Genomic DNA, 25956 nt, shown 5'->3' on the forward strand with positions numbered 1-25956 from the left:
TGAATCCAGACCCGAGGCCTGGACCACAAGGCAGGACCTGTGGTTAGCCGGATAACTTCAGGTTTAAGCCTGGGCTCTCAGGGTTATGGCGGCGGTCCACCTTTAACAGGTGTACATCACCAAGCTAACGTGTACTGTGTATTTTTAATGACTGATTCTCATTATGACTGAGGCCCGGCTCCTGAGCTGGAGAGTCCTCTGGAGGACCGAGGCACATAGTGATGTGACTCAGTTAATTCATCACTTCACCCAGTTTAGACTCAACCTCAGGCATTCGGCAGCTACAGGAACATGAACCGGCGTGGAGACGCGCTCACCTGGCGGTAATGACGGTGATGGCCGACTCATGGCGTCACTGGCCTGAGCGAGCGAGACACCGGATACGGGTTCTAAAGTCTCGCCGTTCGCCCACATTCTTTACAGGACTCGGTCTCTCTGGCTTTGTCAGGTTCGGGGGTTTTAACTTCAGTCCGGCACCCACGCGGTTTTATTGGCGTCTGACGTCACACGCTTGGCAGTCGCGCGTTGAAGGAAAGAATAAAACTTTCCCCGCACACAAATGTCCGGTAACTGGACTGAACTCCGATAGAGTCCTGGTGCCCTCGTCTTTCTGTTGGTGTAAACCGAGTGTCAGCGGATGCGCACCTTTTAAAAGGTTTCCCGCGCGGGAGTCTAATTCTAATTGGTTTGTGGCTGCACCTGACCAGGGGGAGGGCGGAGCAACACACAAAAAAAAAAAACAACATACTTCACACACCCCCCTGTGCGTGAGCTGTTCACACGCGGGGGGATTCAAACACACAGAACTTTATTGAAACCTTAACAAATGGCAGGACGCTGTAAATGTTCTGATCAGCTGATTATTTCACCATCTCACTGAATCTGACTCTGAAGTGATGCTGGGTGGAGACCACCACAACCTCAGCATCGTCCTCAGCCGACCCCTGCTCAGCCTCGGTGGGTGGAGCTGTTGCCATGGAAACAGGGAGGTCATTTCCTGTCAGCGGAGTTCAAATGTTCAGTTAATAAATACAATCAAATACAGCAACAGCAACAATCAGCACCACATAACTGTAACTGATAACAACAGAGATGTTGTGGAATATTTCACTTATTGACTGATTGATTGATCACTGTGAGGACAATGATTCAGAGTTTTAATGAGAAGGGTGGAGACGAAGTGCGGACAGAACACCACCAGGTGGCAGAGCAGTCTGAAGACAAGCTGGAGGGGGGCGGAGCTAAGAGGCGAGGCTAAGCCAGAGGTCATAGGGGCTGAGGCTTCATCTGTAGAGTCCCACCTGGTCAGGTGAATACGAGGATGAAATGAGTGGTGAAGCCCCTGACCTGAGAGGTTCACGAGTCCACAAAAACACGTATCCACTGATTGTGTGTTTGTAGACAGTTTAGGGTTTTCCAGTCACAGTCTGATCACAGCAGACTGGACATTAACACACGTCAGTTCTGACATACGACGTCTGCAGGTGACTGATGTTAAATGCAGCTCACCTGAATTCTGAGCTCAGTTATTGGTTATAGACAAACTGTCACTAATTGTTGATGTTCTCCACTGTAACAGTGAAATCAATGTAGAAGTTTCCATCAGCTGATGATGTTTCTTCAGTTTAAATGGAGATTTTTACTCCACCTGAACTTTAACCTCGTTTTTATTTCTTATATTTTATTGAATCATTGATTCTGTTTAGGAAACATTTGTGTGTGTGTGTGTGTGTGTGTGTCTGTATGTACTTGGGTGCACAGGCTCTTGGCTGTGCATAACATTTCATCCATGGCACGTAACTAACATTTTCTGGTAGACACAGAAAAACTGGCAACATTTACAAAGAAGACCTGAAGACGTCTTCAACAACAAGTTTTTAGTAACTTTTTTTTAGTAACTATGGTGGATCAGTGGTTTCTAATGTTATTTTTGACTCCTTGAAATTAAGTAATGTGTACTTGTTAATCCTCATCACAGGTGATGGCTTTACTGTGGACAGTTTGGCCCAATTGTTCCTGCATGTGGCCCACAGAGGTGAAAGTACAGTGTGCAGAATTTCACATGGAAAAGTCTAAAATTGGAGACAAGTCAGAAAAATAAAATTTTTGCAAAACATTGATTTTTCTCCTCTTTCTTTTCGTTTTGATCACGTGGAGACTCGGATTCTCAGATTCATAGTGGGAACCCTTGAGTTGGCAGTCACTGCATACATCACTGGTTTGTCTCTAACAGACAGACATGTCCTTTGTGAAGCTACAGGCAGCAGGCACCAAATAGTCTCACACGCAAACAAAACAACACAGCACACCCAGCCAACACAGAACCATCCCACTACCCTTTCTTATTTCAGACTGCAAAGGAAAAAAGAAATTAGCGTCACACTCATACGGCAACAGGCTCATTTTGCATAAATATCGAAACCAGGATAACCAAAGGGAACGATGCGTGGCTGGACGGCGGACACGCGCTTTCAAACCCACGAGTGGTTTCAGGGAGTGGCTTGTTGTTGCTGTCGGCCTGTTTTGACTCCCATCAGTGACGGGATCATCATAAACCGTCCTGTGCCACTTCACAGTAAATGCTTTGTTCTTGGAAACTCCCGCTTGGAAACGCCAACTGAGTCAAGTCCTGTCAGACATGTATATGTTGGTTGTGAGCCAGTTTAGAATTAATTCAGTCTTGAAATAGGCCACTTAAGATATACGGTGTTTATTTTTTCACTTCACACTATCAAAGGTAAATAACATAATTGCTTAAGGAAATACGAATACGTTCGTGTGAAACACGTCAATTTTATGAACATCAATGGAGAAAAAAATTAACAGAGGTAAATGAGAAGCCTTCTTGTTAATCTAATGTATAATCCAATTCCTTGAAAAAAGAATGATGTTTAGTTTTTATCAAAAATTTCTCTGTATCTATTCAAATGCTCTAAAAATATGGCCATAGACGTGAAAGTAGCCAAAAATAACTGTGTAACTGACAAAAATTTATGTTGAGATCAGGATTGTTTTATGTGATTATCAATCCTCAGAGCTGTTTTATATGACTATTTATGTGTGATTATTTCATATCGATAATTATTCAAATAAACTTGATTTGCACCATAGCCAGGTAGTTCAATGTCTTGTCGTCCTTCATGAAGAGTGGGTGGGTGCCCCCCCCTCCCCCAGCTGCTCAGAAAAGGTGTGTCACCGGCATGACGTCACACCCATACCTGAGTTTCGGTGAGGAAAGGGGAAGGGCCGAGCCGTGTGGAAAACGTCAGCTCCCCACGGCTGCCCGAGATAAACTTTTCACTCGTTGTTGTTGTTGTTGTCGAGCGGCTTCGTCGAAGTGATTGTCGGTGACCTTAGTTCAGAGGGAATCTGTGGGAGTTTTTGGATTTGCAGAGGAACCGGACCCGTTTTTTTCATATTCCCAGCTGCTTTTTTTTTTTAGCAGGCCGAGTGGGGAAGACCTCTCCAACTTCCTGGTTCGCCACAGGTATGGATGTCGTTGTTCAGTTTCGTGCTTGGATGCTTTTGTTTATTTAAGTTTTGGGCTGTTCCCATTGTTGTTCTTACGTATAAATATAAGGCGACCTATTATACAATGTCCGATCTGCAATCAACCGCAGAACTAGTGTAAATTAAAAAAAAAAAAGTCTGTCAAAATGAGGCAATGTAGCTTTAAAACGTTTGGAAAATCCGGACCTGCAGGGTTTAGGTGAACGCTGCTGCAGTCTTATTTGTGTCTGAGTGTATTAAAGATCCCTGGTAGCTTGGGAAATGATTCAGACCCGAGTTCACTGACTGTGGGCTGACTGGTTTGTGTTTTCTTGTCAGTCAGGATGTCAGTCACCCCTCGACGTGTCCGCCTGAAGCCCTGGCTGGTGGCTCAGGTGGACAGCGGGCGATACCCGGGTCTGGTGTGGATTGACCGTGAGGCCATGCGCTTCAAGATTCCATGGAAACACGCTACACGACACACACCTCAGCACGAGGATGAAGACACCATATTTAAGGTTAAGACTCTAATTATTTCTGTTTGTTTACTCGGAGACTAACAAAACTTATAGACACATTCACCTTTGTCACTGACACAGACAGAGGACGAGTCTGTCACATTCTTTTAGCCCACATTTTTTCATCCCACATTGAGGCAAGATTTTTCTGGTTCATGTCTGATAAATATACTTTTAAAAGAAGCTCCTGTTTCAGCAGTAAAAAAAAAAAAAAAAAAAAAGAAAAAAACTAAAGCAAAAAACTCAAGATCTCTGCACATCTCCGGAGCAACATCTGGTTTTGCAACCCACTTATATAAAGGTGGTACAAACCACAGGGTCATAGGCATGGGGCATAATGGCAAGGCAGGTATGTGGTAGCCTTGGTTCTGTATTTGTTTGGCTGCAATTAAAGAAAGACATCAAAGACTTCTACACATACAGGTACATATAGCTGTAAATACATTTAATGCCTCATGAACATTAATCTTTGTAAATTAACATCTCAGATCTCTTTCTTTGGACAGATACCCAACATAATGCAGCAACTTACTTTACAAAATACAATACTCACATGAGGATCCTGTGTGTAGAAATATAAAAAAGTTAAAAGAGTATTGTGATTTTGATGACTCCGTTCTGCGTAAATGTTCCTCCAGGCGTGGGCTGTGGAGACCGGGAAGTTCCAGGAGGGAGTTGATGAACCTGATCCCGCAAAGTGGAAAGCTCAGCTACGATGTGCGCTGAACAAAAGCCGGGAATTCAACCTCATCTACGACGGCACCAAAGAAGTCCCCATGAATCCTTTGAAGATATATGACGTCTGCGACATCCCGCAGCCCCCCAGTAACCAAGGTAAATAAGAGCTGGTCAAATATAACTGACTTTCATCATCCTCAGTGAATTTTTACAAATTTTTTCTTTTTTTTTATTTCACAAGATTCATCATCTTTTAATACTGTTTCTCACCCAACAGGCTCTTCAGATGCAGGTTCTTGGACTCCACATGAGGAAGATGGTGGTGAAGAAGATATTCCAGATACACCAGAGTCTCTCCCTCCATACCCATCCAATGGTGAATGACTTCCCCTCAAACTTATGTTTTTTTTAAATTTCCTGGTATTAAATTAAAAAAAAAAACAAATAGACACAGTTTGTTTGCATTTACAAACCTTTGAATTCTTCTCTCTTTCCTGATCTAGGCACCAGTCCCTCTCCTCTCATTATGTGGTCTCCTATGGGCTCTGACTCATCCATTCAGCCTCCAAGTTGTCCCCCTTCAAATGAGGCCTGGCCCAAAGAGGAACCTGTCAAAATCTGGCCTAAAGAGGAGCCTGTGGATGTGGAGATGCACACCACACCCCCGGCTGACATGCCGCCTGCAACTTTGCCTGATCCCATCATGCAGCCCCCTTCTCTACCTGACGCCTTGTTTGCCTCTCCAGAAATGTGGATTAGTTCCCTCCCGAGTAAGTATGCGCTTCATCTAGTTCTGTTAGAATGAGGGGAAATCCATTGACCATGAGACTGTTCACTCAAGGGTACGCTCTTCTTCCTGTTTCCCAGAGCACAGTCAGTGGATTCACACTGATTTAGTGAAGGTGTTGGGATAGCTACTGTAGCTCACCCCAATCCAGCGCTCCATTGCATGTGCCCTTCCCAAATGACCAAAATATCGCACATGAAAAGCTTAAAAGTGCCACCTCTCTCTAAATTGAGAGGCACTGATATGTTCAACTTTATTCTGCACAGAGATAGAAAGCAGGTGCACTGTGTTAAATTTAGTAATATTCTGTATATTGATTATTGTTAGAAAATCCAGTGAAAAGACCACAACCAAAGTGTAAGTCTGTCTCTCAGCATCAAACCCAGTGTGAGTATTTACAGCAACAGGGTGACTGTTTGTGGGATCAACTCAAATAAACACATCCATGTAAAACATGGTTTTAATGTGTGTCTGTGCTTGTGTGTGACTCAGTGACAGACCTGGAGGTTCAGTTTCTGTACCGGGGGAAGGAAATGTGTCCCACAGTGACCGTCAGTAACCCGCAGGGCTGCAGGCTGTTCTACGGAGACCTCGGCCCCATGGTCAACCAGGAAGAGCTGTTTGGGCCTGTGAACCTGGAACAGTTGCGCTTTCCGACCACAGAGCACATTACCAATGACAAGCAGAGGGTCTTCACTAACCGCCTGCTGGATGTGATGGACAGGGGTCTAATCCTGGAAGTCAGCGGCCACGATATCTATGCAGTTCGTCTCTGCCAGTGTAAGGTATACTGGTCTGGTCCCTGTGCTCCAAATGCAACTGCACCAAATCTTATAGAGCGACAGAAGAGGGTCAAACTCTTCTGCCTGGAGTCTTTTCTCAGTGGTAAGTAGAATTTTCACTGTACTGTCCTTTAATTAGCATATTTAGTTAAATTTGTGTGGTTCTACGTAGATTTCAGTTAAATCCTAGTCTTCGCAGCCCTTTACTTTATATTTACTTTATCTAAAATGAAATATGCTGTGGGAAGTAATTCTAATAAACTTCTTTGCATTCCCTGCAGGTGTGATAGCTCACCAGCGTGGCCTGACACAAACCCCCCCCCACTTTGAAATCAGCCTGTGTTTTGGAGAGGAGTGGCCTGATGGAAGGCCTAGGGAGAGGAAACTTATTATGGTTCAGGTGAGAAATGTAGACATCTTTTGTAATAAGATCATTTCTGGTCCTCAGCTGGTTAAAAAACAGAAAGTTGCTTCCTAACCTTTTGTGCGTTTGTAGAGAGTCTGAATGCCTGGTTTTGTATTTTTTTTTGTCTGTCTTGCTGTGTCTCACTGGCACCTCTGCCCCCCCCCCCCCCCCCCCCCCCCTCTGCCCTGCAGGTCATTCCAGTGGTGGCCCGTATGATAAGCGAGATGTTTTCTGGAGACAACACACGATCTTTTGACAGTGGCAGCGTTCGCCTGCAGATTTCAATCCCAGATATCAAAGACAACATAGTGACCCACCTTAAGCAGTTGTACTGCCTGCTACACACCCACCAGGGCCAGGATGGCTGGGCGTTACCCCCGGGGTCAGGCTTGAACATCGCCCAAGCTCTGCAGACACAGTGAAGCAGTCCACATTGACAACATATATCTCTGTTTGTTTCACAGTGCTACTGAGACTTACCTTACTGGTAGCATAGAAGTACTTAAGTGTAATCTTATTTAGATGTGTGCACCATATAGTGTGGGATTCATTTGCTTCTCAGCTTTGCTCTGGTATGACAGCGCTGTGATAGTGCTTTTCTGTATATAGATGCCAACTTTACCTGTGCATGAACCGTAGACAGATGTGGTGACTGCATGGGCCAAAGTCCTGCTCGCTGCAAGGGAACATTTAACATAGTTAATGAGTTACAGAAATTGCCCTGTGCCTTATTTATTCAAAACTGGTCAGTGATTACCAAACTTTCTTGGGTCTGTCGTTCATGGAACAGCCTTTATCTTTTGACCTTTATATATTTTGAAGCAACACATCTGTCAAGGGATTTTGTATATTTTAGAAAAAAGGTATCTGCAAATGTGAATTAAACAGTACAGTGGTTCCCAGCTGTTTGAGATCCCATTATCCTGCATGCACATGGAATCAGGTCTCATTTTTAACAAATGGCTTACAGAAAGTCTTCCCTGCAGCTTTGTCTTCAGCCATTTTTATTTTTCGATTTACACTGTAGCACATTTTTGTATTCACAGCTTTGATTTTTAGCCATTCACTGCATCCAGGCAGCCATTTATATAAACAATGTTCAGCTACATGGATCTGTTTTAATATGGATGCCACTGCACTTTGAGGTGCTGAATTATGTTTTATGGCCAGTTGGATGTAAGTGCATTTATCCTGTGATTGTATGTTTATTTTATCAATAAAAACACTAAAAATAACCTTTGAGTTAATGAATCAATTACAAGCATTGTGAGCTGTTGCTTTGAGCGGTGCAGCATTATTTTCAAGTTAACCTTTGTTTGGTGAGAGCTGTTGGGTGTTGACAGTAGCGACATTTTATAGCCTTATTTGTTTACATTTGTGCTCCTACTGACTGTGGCTTTGTTGCAGGATTCAGTGGTGGAATGTAACAAAGTATTTGTACTTCGTTACTGTACTTAAGTATTTTTTTATGTATCTGTATTTAAGTAAAAATAATAATGCATACTTTTGATTTTACTCCATTACATTTTGCAGCAATTATCTGTACTTTCTACTCCACTACATTTCTACAATTTATGCCGTTCCTCGCTAGTCCCAGGTTTTGTATCACTTTCACATATTATGTTAGATACTTTTGAGCTAAATGTGGTCATATTGTTTACTGTGTTTACATCACAAAGGAATTCACTCTGGTTAATGTTTGACTGTGTGATTTCGTCCTCACTTGACAATCCGAAGGGCTGGTGGTTTTATTGTGGACCTAGTCAGCCAAGTGGATTCTCCACTTAATTACAACATGTGTTCAGTGACATTAGCTTTGGTTTTTTAAGAAGGAGTTTTAAGAAGGAGTTAGAAGATAGGAGAAGTACTGACAGAGGTGTCAAGTGCTACAACACGGATGAGATTTCCTAAAATAGTAAGAGTTTCCTCAGCACTCCTTCAGGCCCCTTAATACTAATCACAGCAGTGTGAATATGCAGCTGACTAAAATCTACAGAGATGATGTGATGCATTCATGTCAACATGGACCAGAATCTCAAGGGAACATCTTGAATCAAGCCTGAAGAACTGAGGGACATGATTTGAAAACACATAAACCTGGTTGTTGAATAGATATGATCCTGATTTTTTTTTTTTTTTTTACTGAAGTACAACAAAAAGTGGTTTTGCAAAAAACATGGTTCATGTCAACAATTAATATCAGGGCTGGAAATAAACAAAGCGCTTTTTCTGTAGATTTAGATTTTAATTCACTTTGAACTATATCTAACCTCTTGTTAGCAATTATCTGTGGTAGAGCCTGGATGTTTTTTTAAAATCCTGTTTACATGAGGAAGAGAAAAAGGAGAGTTGTGAAATATGGCTCAATATTTACAAAGAGAAAAAAAAAGAAAATTCTGATTGGATACATCATTTCTTGTTCATGGTCCTGGAAACCTTTAAGGTTTTCCACGGTCAAGTAATTTCCTCTGTATCTGGTAAACCTTTGCCCAGGCAGGATGCCTCACTCAAGACCTCACACCCACAACTGAGTCGACTCGATATCACACAGATCACTTTGCTACTGACAGTGGACTTTGTCCTTCTTTATGAGGAAGTCTTGGGTGTAGAATGTTGCTGACCGAGGCACAGGATTAAAATAAAAGTTGTATTTCTGCTAAAACATAGATAATACAAAAGGACGTAACAGCAACGTTCATCTGCCAGACATCACAGGTAAGTATATATGACAATATCCACAGGAAACTGAAAACTGTATGTCTTTGCTATTCGTGTAGACACTGTGGTGGAGGGTGGCTGAGAATTATGGTGTCACTTAAGACAACTTTAACAAAATCCACATGACGATGATTTTCTCCATGTTCGTTACAGTAAAAATATCTTGTGCACAGTTTTAATTCAGATGGAAGACTTGTTGAAAATTGGAAAATGTCTTTACCAGTCACACTATGTTTGAAATCCGTCATCTCATTGTAGTCTCACAGATCATTTGCCTCTGTTCATATTGATTTGTGATACAGGGTTGTCAGGAAACCTGTCTTTAAAATATGCAAACTTTTGAAATGTTTTAACAGCATTATAAAGATGGCATTGGGATGATCACAGTGCTGTGTTGCTAGGTAACCATAACTAGCTGACTCTTTTATTAATTTATTGCTAATAACTTTATTGCTGATGTTTGAGCAAAGATTCATTTAAACTCTAACATACGTAAAATGTATGTATCTCAACTAACACTTGGCAAAACTTTTTGGATTTTGATATACTAAATCATTTGTTGATTTGTTAGCTGACACAGATCAAACCACCAACGTTACACATTGATGATGTGTTTATCGATCATGTCATTGATGAAACTGCAGGTGTGTCAGCTCTGGACTGAGGATGTTCAGGAGTAACAGTCCCTTTGGCAATGACACCAGCAGCTATGCAGGATCCATTCAGTCTAAGTACGTATTTCATCATATTTTATGTCATTGATCCTTCGAGTGATTGATTATTTGTTTCATGCTCTTATTAAATTGCTTGCACTTGTTGTGACAGTGGTTATTCCACCATGGATGAGGTATCCTCACAGGTCTCAGGTCTGTCGAGGCCCAGTGCAAAGTCAATTTACTGTAAGTTAACACTGCTGCACTTAACAAATGTTTACGCCTGCTCAGTGAATGAATTTCATGAAAGATACAGAGCTCTACTTTATGTTTCAACAGTGAAAAGGAAGGAGTATGCAGAGTCTGTAAACACGATGATGGACATATTTCAGTACAGAGTGGAGGTATCACACTTATCTTTATCTACACAAATGTGACGCATTCTGAGTAAGGCTTTGTTTGAAGTTGTTTTTTAATGCAACTGTGTTACAGCACCTGTTCACCTGTGACCTGGATGGGAAGGAGCTGAGAAGCGTGGCCGACTGTGTGGAGCGTCTGAAGCTGCTGGAGGAGATGGGTTGTGTGTGGGGTCAGAACATGCTGCTGGAGGTGCGCGGCGCCAAACTTCAGCTCACAGACATTGAAACCAAGGTAAACAGCATGAGACACCACGGGAGTGGTCTCTCATATGGACAGGGCGTGAAGGAAGTTGAACTGTTTAATGAGTATGAAAATTTACAAGACACAGAGCCATTCACTCATTCATTCTGCATTCTGTCATAAAAAAAAACAAAGAATTTTAAAATTTGTATTTAAATTTAAAAACAATGTGCATGTGTATAAAAAAAATCTAACTGTTGTGGGGCTTTTTTTTTTTTTCTTCAGGAAGAGCTGGAGTCCGTGGCTCTTAGTGACATCCTGGAGCTGAAGGCGGTGCCGGACAATGGAGTGTTTAACTCCCTGCTCACAATGTCAGTTCAGCCTGTGAGAAAAAAGACCACCACTGTCTTCATGTTCCAGTGTGAAGATGTCAGGGTGAGGACAAACCCATGGAAATGAATGTTATTATAGAAGGAATAAGTGCGTGAATTTTTATTTTATTTTATTTTTTTATCTTTATTTGTTATTTATAGGCTGACTATGTTCAAAGGGCTCTCTCACGGGCGCTGTCACGCAAGAGAGAGGACCCAAGCTTTAGGTGAGAACCTACGCTAATGTCACTGGACACATGTTGTAAACTTGAAGCTTTATTGATTTTTGCTTCCCACACGTTTTGAAGCAGTAGTTCAGGAGTTGTATCTGGTCACAAAGGAGTGGAAAACGATCACGACTTTGCAGCAACCTCTGAACCTGCAGAGCAGAACCCTGCAGTTCATTCGTTGTCCCAGTGGATGGCTCCTGACCATGGTGAGGCTGTGAACAGGACACATACAACTGCTGCACTGATAATTAATGAGGGAGTCAAAATCTGTGCGAATCTTTCCATTCTTTTTTTTTTTTTTTTTTTACATGTAGAAGAGGATGAAATCCATGAGCCTCAAAATGTTATTCCTTGTGAAGAGCAGGCTTCAGCTTTCAGAGAGGAGGCACCATCACCACAGCCCTCAAATGCTGAAGAAGAACCTTTGCCTCCTCCACGCCCATACACAGAGCTGGACAAGAGTGTGGTTAGTGATGCACCAGAGACCTGTAACATGTCTTGTCTTTTACGCATTTCAAACACAGAACATGTTTAATATCGTCTCAGTGCAGAAGAATGTGGAAATTGTCCTCTGTCTCTCTGTTTTAACAGGATACCTTGAATCATATTCTAAGTGACATTGAAATCTTCATGGGACAAGTGGCTGCAGTAGCAGCTAAAAATGCAAAGAAAAAGAAGAAGAAGAAGAAAGGAAAAGGTCATTTCAGGCAAAGATTTAAGGCAGACATACAGTGGGTATGGAAAGTATTCAGACCCCCTTAAATTTTTCACTCTTTATTATATTTCAGCCATTTGCTAAAATCATTTAAGTTCATTTTTTTCCTCATTAATGTACACACAGCACCCCATATTGACAGAAACACACTTTTGCAGATTTATTAAAAAAGAAAAACTGAAATATCACACAGCCATAAGTATTCAGACCCTTTGCTCAGTATTTAGTAGAAGCATCCTTTTGAGCTAATACAGCCATGAGTCTTTTTGGGAATGATGCAACAAGTTCTTCACACCTGGATTTGGGGATCCTCTGCCATTCCTCCTTGCAGATCCTCTCCAGTTCTGTGAGGTTGGATGGTGAATGTTGGTGGACAGCCATTTTCAGGTCTCTCCAGAGGTGCTCAGTTGGGTTTAAGTCAGAGCTCTGGCTGGGCCATTCAAGAGCAGTCACAGAGCTGTCCTGAAGCCACTCCTTCATTATTTTAGCTGTGTGCTTAGGGTCATTGTCTTGTTGGAAGGTGAACCTTCGGCCCAGTCTGAGGTCCTGAGCACTCTGGAGAAGGTTTTCGTCTAGGATATCCCTGTACTTGGCCTCATTCATCTTTCCTTTGACTACAACCAGTCGTCCTGTCCCTGCAGTTGAAAAACACCCCCACGCTGCCACCACCATGCTTCACTGTTAGGGCTGTATTGGACAGGTAATGAGCAGTGCCTGGTTTTCTCCACACATATCGCTTAGAATTAAGGCCAAAAGTTCTCTTCTCCCCCAATTGCTCAGTTTCGACCGGACAGCCAGCTCTAGGAAGAGTTCTGGTCGTCCCAAACGTCTTCCATTTAAGGATCATGGAGGCCACTGTGCTCTTAGGAACCTTAAGTGCAGCTGAAATTTTTTTGTAACCTTGGCCAGATCTGTGCCTTGCCACAATTCTGTCTCTGAGCTCTTCAGGCAGTTCCTTTGACCTCATGGTTCTCATTTGCTCTGACATACACTGTGAGCTGTAAGGTCTTATATAGACAGGTGTGTGGCCTTCCGAATCAAGTCCAATCAGTATAATCAAACACAGCTGGACTCCAATGAAGGTGTAGAACCAGATCAAGGATGATCAGAAGAAATGGACAGCACCTGAGTTAAATATATGAGGGTCACAGCAAAGGGTCTGAATACTTATGGCCGTGTGATATTTCAGTTTTTCTTTTTTAATAAATCTGCAAAAATTTCAACAATTTCATGTTTCTCTGTCAATATGGGGTGCTGTGTGTACATTAATGAGGAAAAAATGAACTTAAATGATTTTAGCAAATGGCTGCAATATAACAAAGAGTGAAAAATTTAAGGGGGTCTGAATACTTTCCATACCCACTGTACATGAAGGGTGTATCTAAATGCCAGAACATAGCTTCCATTTTTCTTTTAATGTACAAACTATCATCAGTTGTAGCAGCTTCAAGATGTACACATTCATTCATGCATTCATTCATTTATTTATTTATTTATTTATTTATTTAAGTCATGGACGGTATGCCCCCTACAGAAGAATTTGCATCATGTCTCCACAAGATCAAATGTGGTTTCAACCTTCTGGTACGTGTTGTTATTTATATTTACGTACGGTCATCATGGCTGACTGTGACGCACCACAGCTGTGAAACTGTATTGCTGCATTGAGCTGTGTATGAAAATGTTTTCATTTTGACAGGGGGAGCTCAATGGCAAGATTAACAATCCCGGTGCTCCTGAATTTGTTCACTCCCTCTTCTCCACATTAACATTTGTAAGTCAGTGCATCTCTTAAATTTGAATAATTATTAATGGGTGTAATTTTGAGGAAGGTGGAACTCATATAATGATGCAAGCCATCATTGTGAATCTTCAGATTAAGAGCCCTGTCAGGTTGCAAGAGTGCATTTCTCTCTATGTTTTAAACCAGTTTTTTATGTTTGATTTATTTAGCTCATCCTCAAGAATATATCGTCCATTTTTATTTATGAAGGAATCTTCACAAACAGATCATTCTATCCAAATTGTGTGCTAAACTGGTGACTATCTGTTAGAAGATTGATCATCGTTTTCCTGATCAGGTAATACCTCACTGTCCTGAGGATCTGCCGCCAACCATCGTGGCTCCACTGCTGACGCCTCAGTGTATCCGTCTCATGAGCGAAGAGGCGTCCACAGAGGAGGACCAGCTGTGGCAGTCCCTAGGAGACGCCTGGAACATCCCCAGGTGGAACATCGGACAGTGCTGGACTGAATAAGCTGTTGCTTTTATTATTTGCGAACTCTAGTCATACCTCTTCTTGATTTTTAAATTTGCATTTTTTTCTTTTATGTTTTCTGAAGCATATCAGACAATTGTGTCTATGTGATATAGAGTGTGTGATAATCAAGTAGGATTTTGATAATATTACCAGTACCAAATGGCCAGAGGATGACGAGGACATCCCAACATACACTCTGGAGTTCTCTGACGGCTGGAAGCCCCCTGAATTAACTTCAGCACCTGTATTCAGTGAACCTGTGAGCAAACAGGAAAGTCCACAACCTGCACCCATCCAGGTAAACCTTCACATCAAACATTCAGTGTGAGAGGTAGTTTGCAAGCAGGATGACTCCCTGTCGGCTTTATTAAGTGAAACAAAAACAAAAAAACATTTAAAAAAAATATAAAGTTTACTTTTTCTGTGTAGATTTCAGCCAACGGGACACCACCACATCGCCCACAACAAGCAGGGTACGCACAATCACACAAAATGCAATTCAGCAGAATGGGAACATTTTAAACCTAAATGGTTTCTCATCAGGTAAATCTTCTAAGTTTTTGATGTGTTTTTCAGCTCAGGTGAGTCAAAGACACGTCACATGCGAGCTATGTATGACTTTATTTCAAGAAACCACAGAGAGCTCACCATCAGAAAAGGAGAAATAGTTGAGGTGAGTTTTAGTGACAGGAACCAACTACTCTTTTCTTTCTTTTATTGTTGCCAGACTGTTACCCAGTTAGAAAGTCCCATAATTCTTCAGTACCATGGCTAGTCTGTCCATCCACAGGTGCTGGATGTGTCAAAGCAGTGGTGGAAAGTGAGGAACAGCAGCGGGGAGGAGGGCTTCGTACCCAACAATGTCCTGGAGGCTCATGACAAACAACAAGATGAGGTATTTACCACCAAGCAAAAATACTTTAACAGCACAGGTCAACTTAAAACCTCAGAAACTGAAAAAGTCACTGGGTGCGTCTTAAATCTCAGCCACCTACACCATTTCACGGTCAGAAAACAGTGTCCACACAAAGAGTGAGAAGGACGTGAATCTCAGAATTCACTTCTTCTCAACCATGGGAGGGGGGCATGCAATTGTGACTTCAAACAGCACTTCGTTAAATTGAGCAGTTACGTCTTACACAACATGCTTGTGTGTAATCATCTGTCACTTCTCAGTGATTCTGACCTTTGATTGACATTTACCTGAGTCAATTAGAGCGGGAAGGTCACTGTTGCAACCAGAAAGGTCAAATATGCAAAAAATGACAAAGACTCACTCAGTATGTTTGGAAGCTTCATTTAAACAACATAATTTGCAAACTGAAGTAAAGCTCTGCAGCTCTGAAATATTGTATACTAAGGCCAATGGTAAAATAAGAATAATGATGTAAACTTTATTATTATTAGTATTCTCAGCAAACTGGAGATTCTGCTGTCCTAACAAAGAGGTCCAAGCCTGCAGAAGTGAGAGCCTGGCTGGAAGAGAAGGGCTTTAGCAGAATGTAAGTACACAGGTACATATTGAATTTAGTAACTTAAATAAATGTAAACAGTGAAAGTAATCAGATGATCTGAATTAGATCATTTAAATTTGATTGATTTCATCATAAATATATCAAACTATACTTGTGAACTGTGAACAGTTGTAATCTAGTGTTATGTAGGCATCATTATTATTTGATCATTATTTTATTTTATCTTGGCTCAGGCTTTCGACTAAACATTTTGAAAAGAAAGTGCTACAAACTGGAGGTGTGGGATTTGAATAAAGAGGTGGACCATAAAATTGATTAATGAGAGATCAATATTACTTATTGATCTCTTGCAGCACCGTGCGCTGTCTGGGCGTGCTGAGTGGCTCCATGCTGCTGGGGATGACCCGAGAGGAACTGAAGACGGTGTGTCCAGAGGAAGGAGGGCGAGTCTTCTTCCAGTTACAAGCAGTCAAGTCTGCCATGGCTGTAAGTTACACACCACAGTGCAGCATAATTTGTCTCTACTGCCTGTTTGGAGATGTATTATTATCCCTGATATGATGAATACTGGTGTAAACGAGAAAACTTTTTGTCTTTTGTTTCAACACTGTAGAACTATTAAGTGAGACCAACAAGGGGACACTGAAGAAGAAGGAGGAGGAATGATGGACCAAAAAACATGGGAGCCTAATCTATATGGTCATTCTGTAATCTGTAAATATCTTCAGCACAGCACAGTGATTCAGTGAATAAACATGCTTTATCTCGTTGTTCAGACATTGCAACTGGAACCTTGTCAGAAGCATTAGAATCATCTGTAAAACACTGGCAATCCATTTCAGGCAATAATATGGCTACAGATCAACGGACACGAAATTAGGCAAAAAAAAAAAAAGACTGGAAAAAACAAAACTACTCGAAAATATCAACTGAACACGAACATGAGTGCGAGCATCGGAATACTTGTAATTAGTGCACTGTGAAGTTAGTACACAGAAACAAATCAAGCTGAATGTCTTAACAAAATGTTCATACAAATAGTAAACTATTCATCTGTGAATAATATACTTGAATAATTGGTGTGTTTTTGTGTTGGCATCCAAATGATCACTGTGTTACTGCTCAGAGAACAACACTACAGTATCTTTAGATGGTTTCTACTCTTCTATACACTTGGGAATTGCTTCTCGTGTGCCATTATTTACTGGGATTAATCGATTGACACTAAAATGTTGTGTCCAATTACTTTACCAACTTTAAAAGGCTACTAAAAATAAAACTAAAATTTTCATGACATAACACTAATCCACAATTATTAACAGCAACAAAACTAAGTGTTAGACCTTGAGATCAATAAATTGTGAATATAAAATTTCTTATCTCTATATCTCTACCTTTAAAAAGATACACTTTATACATGAAATCCAACAATCACACATATTCCCCTGTGTTTGGCGCACAACTCCAGTGCATCCCTTTAACACTAGGAAGCTACCGTACTCTTGCTGAACAAAGATGGACTCTCATCTTTCATTCTAATCATCTATGAAGCAAACATGTCCTAAAACACAACAGGCGGTTATTCAGCTTGGAGGGGCAGTTGCCCAGGGAGAAGTTCAATGTAGAACCGCCACTGAGTACAACGTACAATCAGCAGTGTCAGCTGAAGTTTTGATATCATACTGATGGATGGCTTGAATTTTAATGTTATGGCAGGTCACATTAGAACTAATTTTACAGTTACATTTACTCATTTGGCAGATGCTCTTATCCAAACTGACTTACAAGTGAGGGACAACACTATATCTTCAGAACAGTGGGAGGCTTTTAAGTAAGCACTAAAAACTAAATCTATTAGATGACACGAGGAGATCAGGTAAAGAAGTGCACAGTAAGAGCTGCGCCATCTTGGATTTTAGTGGGAGTGTACTTTCCATATTTGGTGGAGAGGCGGTTACTCTACGGGTCAGCTGGCCGAGAACCCGCCCACTTAGCTCAGAGCAATATTTAATATTTACCGGCTTTCACCGCAGCCTCCAGCCACTATCCACTTACAGTTACAGCAGCACACAAACAACAGCAGCTGCTTACTGACGGAGCCGCTCTGTCCATGCAATGTCGTAAAAATGAGACGAAATAAAATTGTAGCCTAGTATTCCCGCAATAAACGGACTGAGCAGAGAGCATGGAACACACCGCAACAGCGTTCCTAACATTAGCTGCTCCGGTCCTCTATCTGTATCAGCAGTGACCATAAATCGGCAATTAAGTCATAAGCCAGTGGCAAAATATGCTGATACATGCTAATTAGTGCAAACATCCAGGTAAAATAGTGAGAAATTTACTTACCGGTAAAACTGCAACACAAACTCCTTCCACGGTCGGTTAGTACAGTCTACACTACAACAAGCCATACTGTCACAAAAACCTATCCGAACACTGGCAAACAAACACAGACTCTGCAGCCCCTGTCAACCGCTGGAGGTAAAACAAAAGGTACAAGAAGGTACAACAAAAAAGCGGTTTTGCAAAAAACATGGTTCATGTCAACAATTAATATCAGGGCTGGAAATAAACAAAGTGCTTTATCTCTGCTTTTTCTGTAGATTAGCTTTTAATTCACTTTGAACTATATCTAACCTCTAGTTAACAATTATCTGTGGTAGAGCCTGGATGTTTTTTTTTTTAAAATCCTAACTGTTTACATGAGTAAGAGAATTTCTTGTTCATGGTCCTGGAAACCTTTAAGGTTTTCCACGGTCAAGTAATTTCCTCTGTATCTGGTAAACCTTTGCCCAGGCAGGATGCCTCACTCAAGACCTCACGCCCACAACTGAGTTGACTCGATATCACACAGATCACTTTGCTACTGACAGTGGACTTTGTCCTTCTTTATGAGGAAGTCTTAGATGTAGAATGTCGAGGCACAGAATTCAAATAATACAGAAGGAGGTAACAACAACGTTCATCTGCCAGACATCACAGGTAAGAATATATGACAATCTCCACAGGAAACTGAAAACTGTATCTTTGCTATTCGTGTAGACACTCTGTGGTGGAGGGTGGCTGAGAATTATGGTGTCATTAAAGACAACTTTAACAAAATCCACGTGACGATGATTTTCTCCATGTTCGTTACAGTAAAAATATCTTGTGCACAGTTTTAATTCAGATGGAAGACTTGTTGAAAATTGGAAAATGTCTTTACCAGTCACACTATGTTTGAAATCCGTCATCTCATTGTAGTCTCACAGATCATTTGCCTCTGTTCATATTGATTTGTGATACAGGGTTGTCAGGAAACCTGTCTTTAAAATATGCAAACTTTTGAAATGTTTTAACAGCATTATAAAGATGGCATTGGGATGATCACAGTGCTGTGTTGCTAGGTAACCATAACTAGCTGACTCTTTTATTAATTTATTGCTAATAACTTGTTTGAGCAAAGATTCATTTAAACTCTAACATACGTAAAATGTATGTATCTCAACTAACACTTGGCAAAACTTTTTGGATTTTGATATACTAAATCATTTGTTGATTTGTTAGCTGACACAGATCAAACCACCAACATCACACACTGATGATGTGTTTATCGATCATGTCATTGATGAAACTGCAGGTGTGTCAGCTCTGGACTGAGGATGTTCAGGAGTAACAGTCCCTTTGGCAATGACACCAGCAGCTATGCAGGATCCATTCGGTCTAAGTACGTATTTCATCATATTTTATGTCATTGATCCTTCGAGTGATTGATTATTTGTTTCATGCTCTTATTAAATTGCTTGCACTTGTTGTGACAGTGGTTATTCCACCATGGATGAGATATCCTCACAGGTCTCAGGTCTGTCGAGGCCCAGTGCAAAGTCAATTTACTGTAAGTTAACACTGCTGCACTTAACAAATGTTTACGCCTGCTCAGTTTAATTTCATGAAAGATACAGAGCTCTACTTTATGTTTCAACAGTGAAAAGGAAGGAGTATGCAGAGTCTGTAAACACGATGATGGACATATTTCAGTACAGAGTGGAGGTATCACACTTATCTTTATCTACACAAATGTGACGCATTCTGAGTAAGGCCGTGTTTGAAGTTGTTTTTTAATGCAACTTTTTAAAGCACCTGTTTACCTGTGACCTGGATGGGAAGGAGCTGAGAAGCGTGGCTGACTGTGTGGAGCGTCTGAAGGCGCTGGAGAAGATGGGTTGTGTGTGGGGTCAGAACATGCTGCTGGAGGTGCGCGGCGCCAAACTGCAGCTCACAGACATTAAAACCAAGGTAAACAGCATGAGACACCACGGGAGTGGTCTCTCATATGGACAGGGCGTGAAGGAAGCTGAACTGTTTGAGTATGAAAATTTACAAGACACAGAGCCATTCACTCATTCATTCTGCATTCTGTCAAAAAAAAAAAGCAAAAGAATTTTAAAATTTGTATTTAAATTTAAAAACAATGTGCATGTGTATAAAAAAATCTAACTGTTGTGGGGCTTTTTGTTTTTTCTTTTTTTTTTTTCAGGAAGAGCTGGAGTCTGTGGCTCTTAGTGACATCCTGGAGCTGAAGGTGGTGCCGGACAATGGAGTGTTTAACTCCCTGCTCACAATGTCAGTTCAGCCTGTGAGAAAAAAGACCACCACTGTCTTCATGTTCCAGTGTGAAGATGTCAGGGTGAGGACAAACCCATGGAAATGAATGTTATTATAGAAGGAATAAGTGCGTGAATTTTTATTTTATTTTATTTTTTTATCTTTATTTGTTATTTATAGGCTGACTATGTTCAAAGGGCTCTCTCACGGGCGCTGTCACGCAAGAAAGAGGACCCAAGCTTTAGGTGAGAACCTACGCTAATGTCACTGAACACATGTAAACTTGAAGCTTGATTGATTTTTGCTTCCCACACTTTTTGAAGCAGTAGTTCAGGAGTTGTATCTGGTCACAAAGGAGTGGAAAACGATCACGACTTTGCAGCAACCTCTGAACCTGCAGAGCAGAACCCTGCAGTTCATTCGTTGTCCCAGTGGATGGCTCCTGACCATGGTGAGGCTGTGAACGGGACACATAAAACTGCTGCACTGATTATTAATTGAGTCAAAATTTGTGCAAATCTTTCCATTCTTTTTTTTTTTTTTTTTTTTTTTAAACATGTAGAAGAGGATGAAATCCTTAAGCCTCAAAAGGTTATTCCTTGTGAAGAGCAGGCTTCAGCTTTCAGAGAGGAGGCACCATCACCACAGCCCTCAAATGCTGAAGAAGAACCTTTGCCTCCTCCACGCCCATACACAGAGCTGGACAAGAATGCGGTTAGTGATGCACCAGAGACCTGTGACATGTCTTGGCTTTTACGCATTTCAAACACAGAACATGTTTAGTATCATTTCAGTGAAGAAGAATGTGGAAATTGTCCCCTGTCTCTCTGTTTTAACAGGATACCTTGAATCATATTCTAAGTGACATTATAATCTTCATGGGACAAGTGGCTGCAGTAGCAGGTAAAAATGCAAAGAAAAAGAAGAAGAAAGGAAAAGGTAATTTCAGGCAAAGATTTAAGGCAGACATACAGTGGGTATGGAAAGTATTCAGACCCCCTTAAATTTTTCACTCTTTGTTATATTTCAGCCATTTGCTAAAATCATTTAAGTTCATTTTTTTCCTCATTAATGTACACACAGCATCCCATATTGACAGAGAAACACAAAATTGTTGAAATTTTTGCAGATTTATTAAAAAAAGAAAAACTGAAATATCACACGGCCATAAGTATTCAGACCCTTGACTCAGTATTTAGTAGAAGCATCCTTTTGAGCTAATACAGCCATGAGTCTTTTTGGGAATGATGCAACAAGTTCTTCACACCTGGATTTGGGGATCCTCTGCCATTCCTCCTTGCAGATCCTCTCCAGTTCTGTGAGGTTGGATGGTGAATGTTGGTGGACAGCCATTTTCAGGTCTCTCCAGAGATGCTCAGTTGGGTTTATGTCAGAGCTCTGGCTGGGCCATTCAAGAGCAGTCACAGAGTTGTCCTGAAGCCACTCCATTATTTTAGCTGTGTGCTTAGGGTCATTGTCTTGTTGGAGGGTTAACTTCGGACCAGTCTGAGGTCCTGAGAAGGTTTTCGTCCAGGATATCCCTGTACTTGGCTGTTTCATCTTTCCTTTGACTACAACCAGTCGTCCTGTCCCTGCAGCTGAAAAACACCCCCACAGCATGATGCTGCCACCACCATGCTTCACTGTTGGGACTGTATTGGACAGGTGATGAGCAGTGCCTGGTTTTCTCCACACATACTGCTTAGAATTAAGGCCAAAAAGTTATATCTTGGTCTCATCAGACCAGAGAATCTTATTTCTCACCATCTTGGAGTCGTTCAGGTGTTTTTTTAGCAAACTCCATGCGGGCTTTCATGTGTCTTGCACTGAAGAGAGGCTTCTGTCGGGCCACTCTGCCATAAAGCCCCGACTGGTGGAGAGCTGCAGTGATGGTTGACGTTCTAGAACTTTCTCCCATCTCCCGACTGCATCTCTGGAGCTCAGCCACAGTGATCTTTGGGTTCTTCTTTACCTCTCTCACCAAGGCTCTTCTCCCCCGGTTGCTCAGTTTGGCTGGACAGCCAGCTCCAGGAAGGGTTCTGGTCGTCCCAAACGTCTTCCATTTAAGGATTATGAAGGCCACTGTGCTCTTAGGAACCTTAAGTGCAGCTGAATTTTTTTTGTAACCTTGGCCAGATCTGTGCCTTGCCACAATTCTATCTCTGAGCTCTTCAGGCAGTTCCTTTGACCTCATGGTTCTCATTTGCTCTGACATACACTGTGAGCTGTAAGGTCTTCCTAATCAAGTCCATCAGTATAATCAAAAACAGCTGGACTCCAATGAAGGTGTAGAACCAGCTCAAGGGTGATCAGAAGAAATGGACAGCACCTGAGTTAAATATATGAGGGTCACAGAAAAGGGTCTGAATACTTATGGCCATGTGATATTTCAGTTTTTCTTTTTTAATAAATCTGCAAAAATGTCAACAATTTCGTGTTTCTCTGTCAATATGGGGTGCTGTGTGTACATTAATGAGGAAAAAAATGAACTTAAATGATTTTAGCAAATGGCTGCAATATAACAAAGAGTGAAAAATTTAAGGGGGTCTGAATACTTTCCATACCCACTGTACATGAAGGGTGTATCTAAATGCCAGAACATAGCTTCCATTTTTCTTTTAATGTACAAACTATCATCAGTTGTAGCAGCTTCAAGATGTACACATTCATTCATTCATTTGTTTGTTTATTTATTTATTTATTTAAGCCATGGACGGTATGCCCCCTACAGAAGAATTTGCATCATGTCTCCACAAGATCAAATGTGGTTTCAACCTTCTGGTACGTGTTGTTATTTATATTTACGTACGGTCATCATGGCTGACTGTGACGCACCACAGCTGTGAAACTGTATTGCTGCATTGAGTTGTGTATGAAAATGTTTTCATTTTGACAGGGGGAGCTCAATGGCAAGATTAACAATCCCGGTGCTCCTGAATTTGTTCATTGCCTCTTCTCCACATTAACATTTGTGAGTCAGTTCATCTCTTAAATTTAAATAATTATTAATGGGTGTAATTTTGAGGAAGGTGGAACTCATATAATGATGCAAGCCATCATTGTGAATCTTCAGATTAAGAGCCCTGTCAGGTTGCAAGAGTGCATTTCTCTCTATGTTTTAAACCAGCTTTTTATGTGTGATTTATTTAGCTCATCCTCAAGAATATATCGTCCATTTTTATTTATGAAGGAATCTTCACAAACAGCTCATTCTATCCAAATTGTGTGCTTAACTGGTGACTATATACTCTTTCTGCTCATGAGTTAGTAAATACTCTGCATTTCACCTGCTGCATTGCAGGACTGGATGTGCACACAGCTATCGTACTGCACTTATCTTTGTTAGAAGATTGATCATCGTTTTCCTGATCAGGTGATACCTCACTGTCCTGAGGATCTGCCACCAACCATCGTGGCTCCACTGCTGACGCCTCAGTGTATCCGTCTCATGAGCGAAGAGGCGTCCACAGAGGAGGACCAGCTGTGGCAGTCCCTAGGAGACGCCTGGAACATCCCCAGGTGGAACATCGGACAGTGCTGGACCGAATAAGCTGTTGCTTTTATTATTTGCAAACTCTTGTCATACCTCTGCTTGATTTTTAAATTTGCATTTTCTTCTTTTTTCTTTTATGTTTTCTGAAGCATATCAGACAATTGTGTCTATGTGATATAGAGTGTGTGATAATCAAATAGGATTTTGATAATATTACCAGTACCAAATGGCCAGAGGATGACGAGGACATCCCAACATACACTCTGGAGTTCTCTGACGGCTGGAAGCCCCCTGAATTAACTTCAGCACCTGTATTCAGTGAACCTGTGAGCAAACAGGAAAGTCCACAACCTGCACCCATCCAGGTAAACCTTCACATCAAACATTCAGTGTGAGAGGTAGTTTGCGAGCAGGATGACTCCCTGTCGGCTTTGTTAAGTGAAACAAAAACAAAAAAACATTAAAAAAAATAAAAAGTTTACTTTTTCTGTGTAGATTTCAGCCAAGAGGACACCACCACATCGCCCACGACAAGCAGGGTACGCACAATCACACAAAATGCAATTCAGCAGAATGGGAACATTTTAAACCTAAATGGTTTCTCATCAGGTAAATCTTCTAAGTTTTTGATGGGTTTTTCAGCTCAGGTGAGTCAAAGACACGTCGCATGCGAGCTATGTATGACTTTATTTCAAGAAACCACAGAGAGCTCACCATCAGAAAAGGAGAAATAGTTGAGGTGAGTTTTAGTGACAGGAACCAACTACTCTTTTCTTTCTTTTATTGTTGCCAGACTGTTACCCAGTTAGAAAGTCCCATAATTCTTCAGTACCATGGCTAGTCTGTCCATCCACAGGTGCTGGACGTGTCAAAGCAGTGGTGGAAAGTGAGGAACAGCAGCGGGGAGGAGGGCTTCGTACCCAACAATGTCCTGGAGGCAAACATAAAGGTCAAATATGCAAAAAATGACAAAGACTCGGTATGTTTGGAAACAACATAATTTGCAAACTGAAGTCAAGCTCTGCAGCTCTGAAATATTGTATACAAAGGCCAATGGTAAAATAAGAATAATGATGTAAACTTTATTATTATTAGTATTCTCAGCAAACTGGAGATTCTCCTGTCCTAACAAAGAGGTCCAAGCCTGCAGAAGTGAGAGCCTGGCTGGAAGAGAAGGGCTTTAGCAGAATGTAAGTACATAGGTACATATTGAATTTAGTAACTTAAATAAATGTAAACAGTGAAATAAATGTAAACAGTGAAAGTAATAAGATGATCTGAATTAGATCATTTAAATTTGATTGATTTCATCATAAATATATCAAACTATACTTGTGAACTGTGAACAGTTGTAATCTAGTGTTATGTAGGCATCATTATTATTTGATCATTATTTTATTTTATCTTGGCTCAGGCTTTCGACTAAACATTTTGAAAAGAAAGTGTTACAAACTGGAGGTGTGGGATTTGAATAAAGAGGTGGGCATTTAGGATGTTGAGATTTTGGACCATAATATTGATTAATGAGAGATCAATATTACTTATTGATCTCTTGCAGCACCGTGCGCTCTCTGGGCGTGCTGAGTGGCTCCATGCTGCTGGGGATGACCCGAGAGGAACTGAAGATAGTGTGTCCAGAGGAAGGAGGGCGAGTCTTCTTCCAGTTACAAGCAGTCAAGTCTGCCATGGCTGTAAGTTACACACCACAGTGCAGCATAATTTGTCTCTACTGCCTGTCTGGAGATGTATTATTATCCCTGATATGATGAATACTGGTGTAAACGAGGAAACTTTTTGTCTTTTGTTTCAACACTGTAGGTCTATTAAGTGAGACCAACAAGGGGACACTGAAGAAGAAGAAGGAGGAATGATGGACCAAAAAACATGGGAGCCTAATCTATATGGTCATTCTGTAATCTGTAAATATCTTCAGCACAGCACAGTGATTCAGTGAATAAACATGCTTTATTTCGTTGTTCAGACATTACAACTGGAACCTTGTCAGAAGCATTAGAATCATCTGTAAAACACTGGCAATCCATTTCAGGCAATAATATGGCTACAGATCAACGGACACGAAATTAGGCAAAAAAAAAAAAAGACTGGAAAAAACAAAACTACTCGAAAATATCAACTGAACACGAACATGAGTGCGAGCATCGGAATACTTGTAATTAGTGCACTGTGAAGTTA

The 25956-nt window shown here is 41.1% G+C and overlaps 3 protein-coding genes across 4 annotated transcripts; all 3 read left to right on the forward strand.

The window, feature by feature from the left end:
* The first annotated feature begins 3217 nt into the window (after positions 1-3217).
* irf6 (interferon regulatory factor 6) lies at positions 3218-8049 on the forward strand. Of its 2 annotated transcripts, none has more exons than XM_041034433.1 (8): positions 3218-3487; positions 3829-4007; positions 4646-4841; positions 4963-5061; positions 5189-5455; positions 5965-6357; positions 6536-6654; positions 6852-8049. In XM_041034433.1, the coding sequence occupies exons 2-8, from the start codon at positions 3834-3836 to the stop codon at positions 7080-7082; spliced, it is 1479 nt and encodes a 492-aa protein (XP_040890367.1). In that variant the 5' UTR covers positions 3218-3487; positions 3829-3833; the 3' UTR covers positions 7083-8049. The 2 variants fall into 2 exon arrangements, with proteins under 2 accessions (XP_040890367.1, XP_040890368.1); XM_041034434.1 differs by having other exon boundaries at positions 3833-4007.
* Positions 8050-9105: 1056 nt separating this feature from the next.
* Positions 9106-16305, forward strand: eps8l3a (EPS8-like 3a). The gene is made up of 20 exons (XM_041033488.1): positions 9106-9375; positions 10023-10109; positions 10204-10277; positions 10371-10435; positions 10524-10682; positions 10917-11066; positions 11165-11229; positions 11311-11438; positions 11547-11698; positions 11824-11929; positions 13458-13531; positions 13647-13721; positions 14029-14174; positions 14362-14506; positions 14638-14681; positions 14785-14881; positions 14999-15103; positions 15616-15710; positions 16037-16169; positions 16297-16305. Exons 2-20 carry the CDS (start codon positions 10045-10047, stop codon positions 16303-16305), a joined length of 1887 nt encoding a protein of 628 aa, XP_040889422.1. The 5' UTR covers positions 9106-9375; positions 10023-10044.
* Positions 16306-18622: 2317 nt separating this feature from the next.
* On the forward strand, positions 18623-25723 carry LOC121179898 (epidermal growth factor receptor kinase substrate 8-like protein 3). Its single transcript, XM_041035037.1, has 20 exons — positions 18623-18668; positions 19306-19392; positions 19487-19560; positions 19651-19715; positions 19803-19961; positions 20203-20352; positions 20451-20515; positions 20597-20721; positions 20833-20984; positions 21110-21209; positions 22978-23051; positions 23167-23241; positions 23644-23789; positions 23984-24128; positions 24259-24302; positions 24406-24502; positions 24620-24712; positions 24859-24953; positions 25322-25454; positions 25582-25723. The coding sequence occupies exons 2-20, from the start codon at positions 19328-19330 to the stop codon at positions 25588-25590; spliced, it is 1866 nt and encodes a 621-aa protein (XP_040890971.1). The 5' UTR covers positions 18623-18668; positions 19306-19327; the 3' UTR covers positions 25591-25723.
* The last annotated feature ends 233 nt before the right edge of the window (positions 25724-25956 follow it).

Source organism: Toxotes jaculatrix, chromosome 3 (assembly GCF_017976425.1).
Source record: "Toxotes jaculatrix isolate fToxJac2 chromosome 3, fToxJac2.pri, whole genome shotgun sequence".
Taxonomy (NCBI): Eukaryota; Metazoa; Chordata; class Actinopteri; family Toxotidae; genus Toxotes; species Toxotes jaculatrix.

Coding starts and splice junctions, on each gene's coding strand:
- LOC121179898 (XM_041035037.1), top strand. CDS start 19,328: ATGTTCAGGAGTAACAGTCCCTTTGGCAATGACACCAGCAGCTATGCA. Junction 19,393..19,486: donor GCAGGATCCATTCGGTCTAA/GTACGTATTTCA, acceptor TTGTTGTGACAG/TGGTTATTCCACCATGGATG. Junction 20,353..20,450: donor TCCAGTGTGAAGATGTCAGG/GTGAGGACAAAC, acceptor TGTTATTTATAG/GCTGACTATGTTCAAAGGGC.
- eps8l3a (XM_041033488.1), top strand. CDS start 10,045: ATGTTCAGGAGTAACAGTCCCTTTGGCAATGACACCAGCAGCTATGCA. Junction 10,278..10,370: donor CAGTGCAAAGTCAATTTACT/GTAAGTTAACAC, acceptor ATGTTTCAACAG/TGAAAAGGAAGGAGTATGCA. Junction 13,532..13,646: donor AATGTGGTTTCAACCTTCTG/GTACGTGTTGTT, acceptor TCATTTTGACAG/GGGGAGCTCAATGGCAAGAT.
- irf6 (XM_041034433.1), top strand. CDS start 3,834: ATGTCAGTCACCCCTCGACGTGTCCGCCTGAAGCCCTGGCTGGTGGCT. Junction 5,062..5,188: donor CCCTCCATACCCATCCAATG/GTGAATGACTTC, acceptor TTCCTGATCTAG/GCACCAGTCCCTCTCCTCTC. Junction 6,358..6,535: donor CCTGGAGTCTTTTCTCAGTG/GTAAGTAGAATT, acceptor CATTCCCTGCAG/GTGTGATAGCTCACCAGCGT.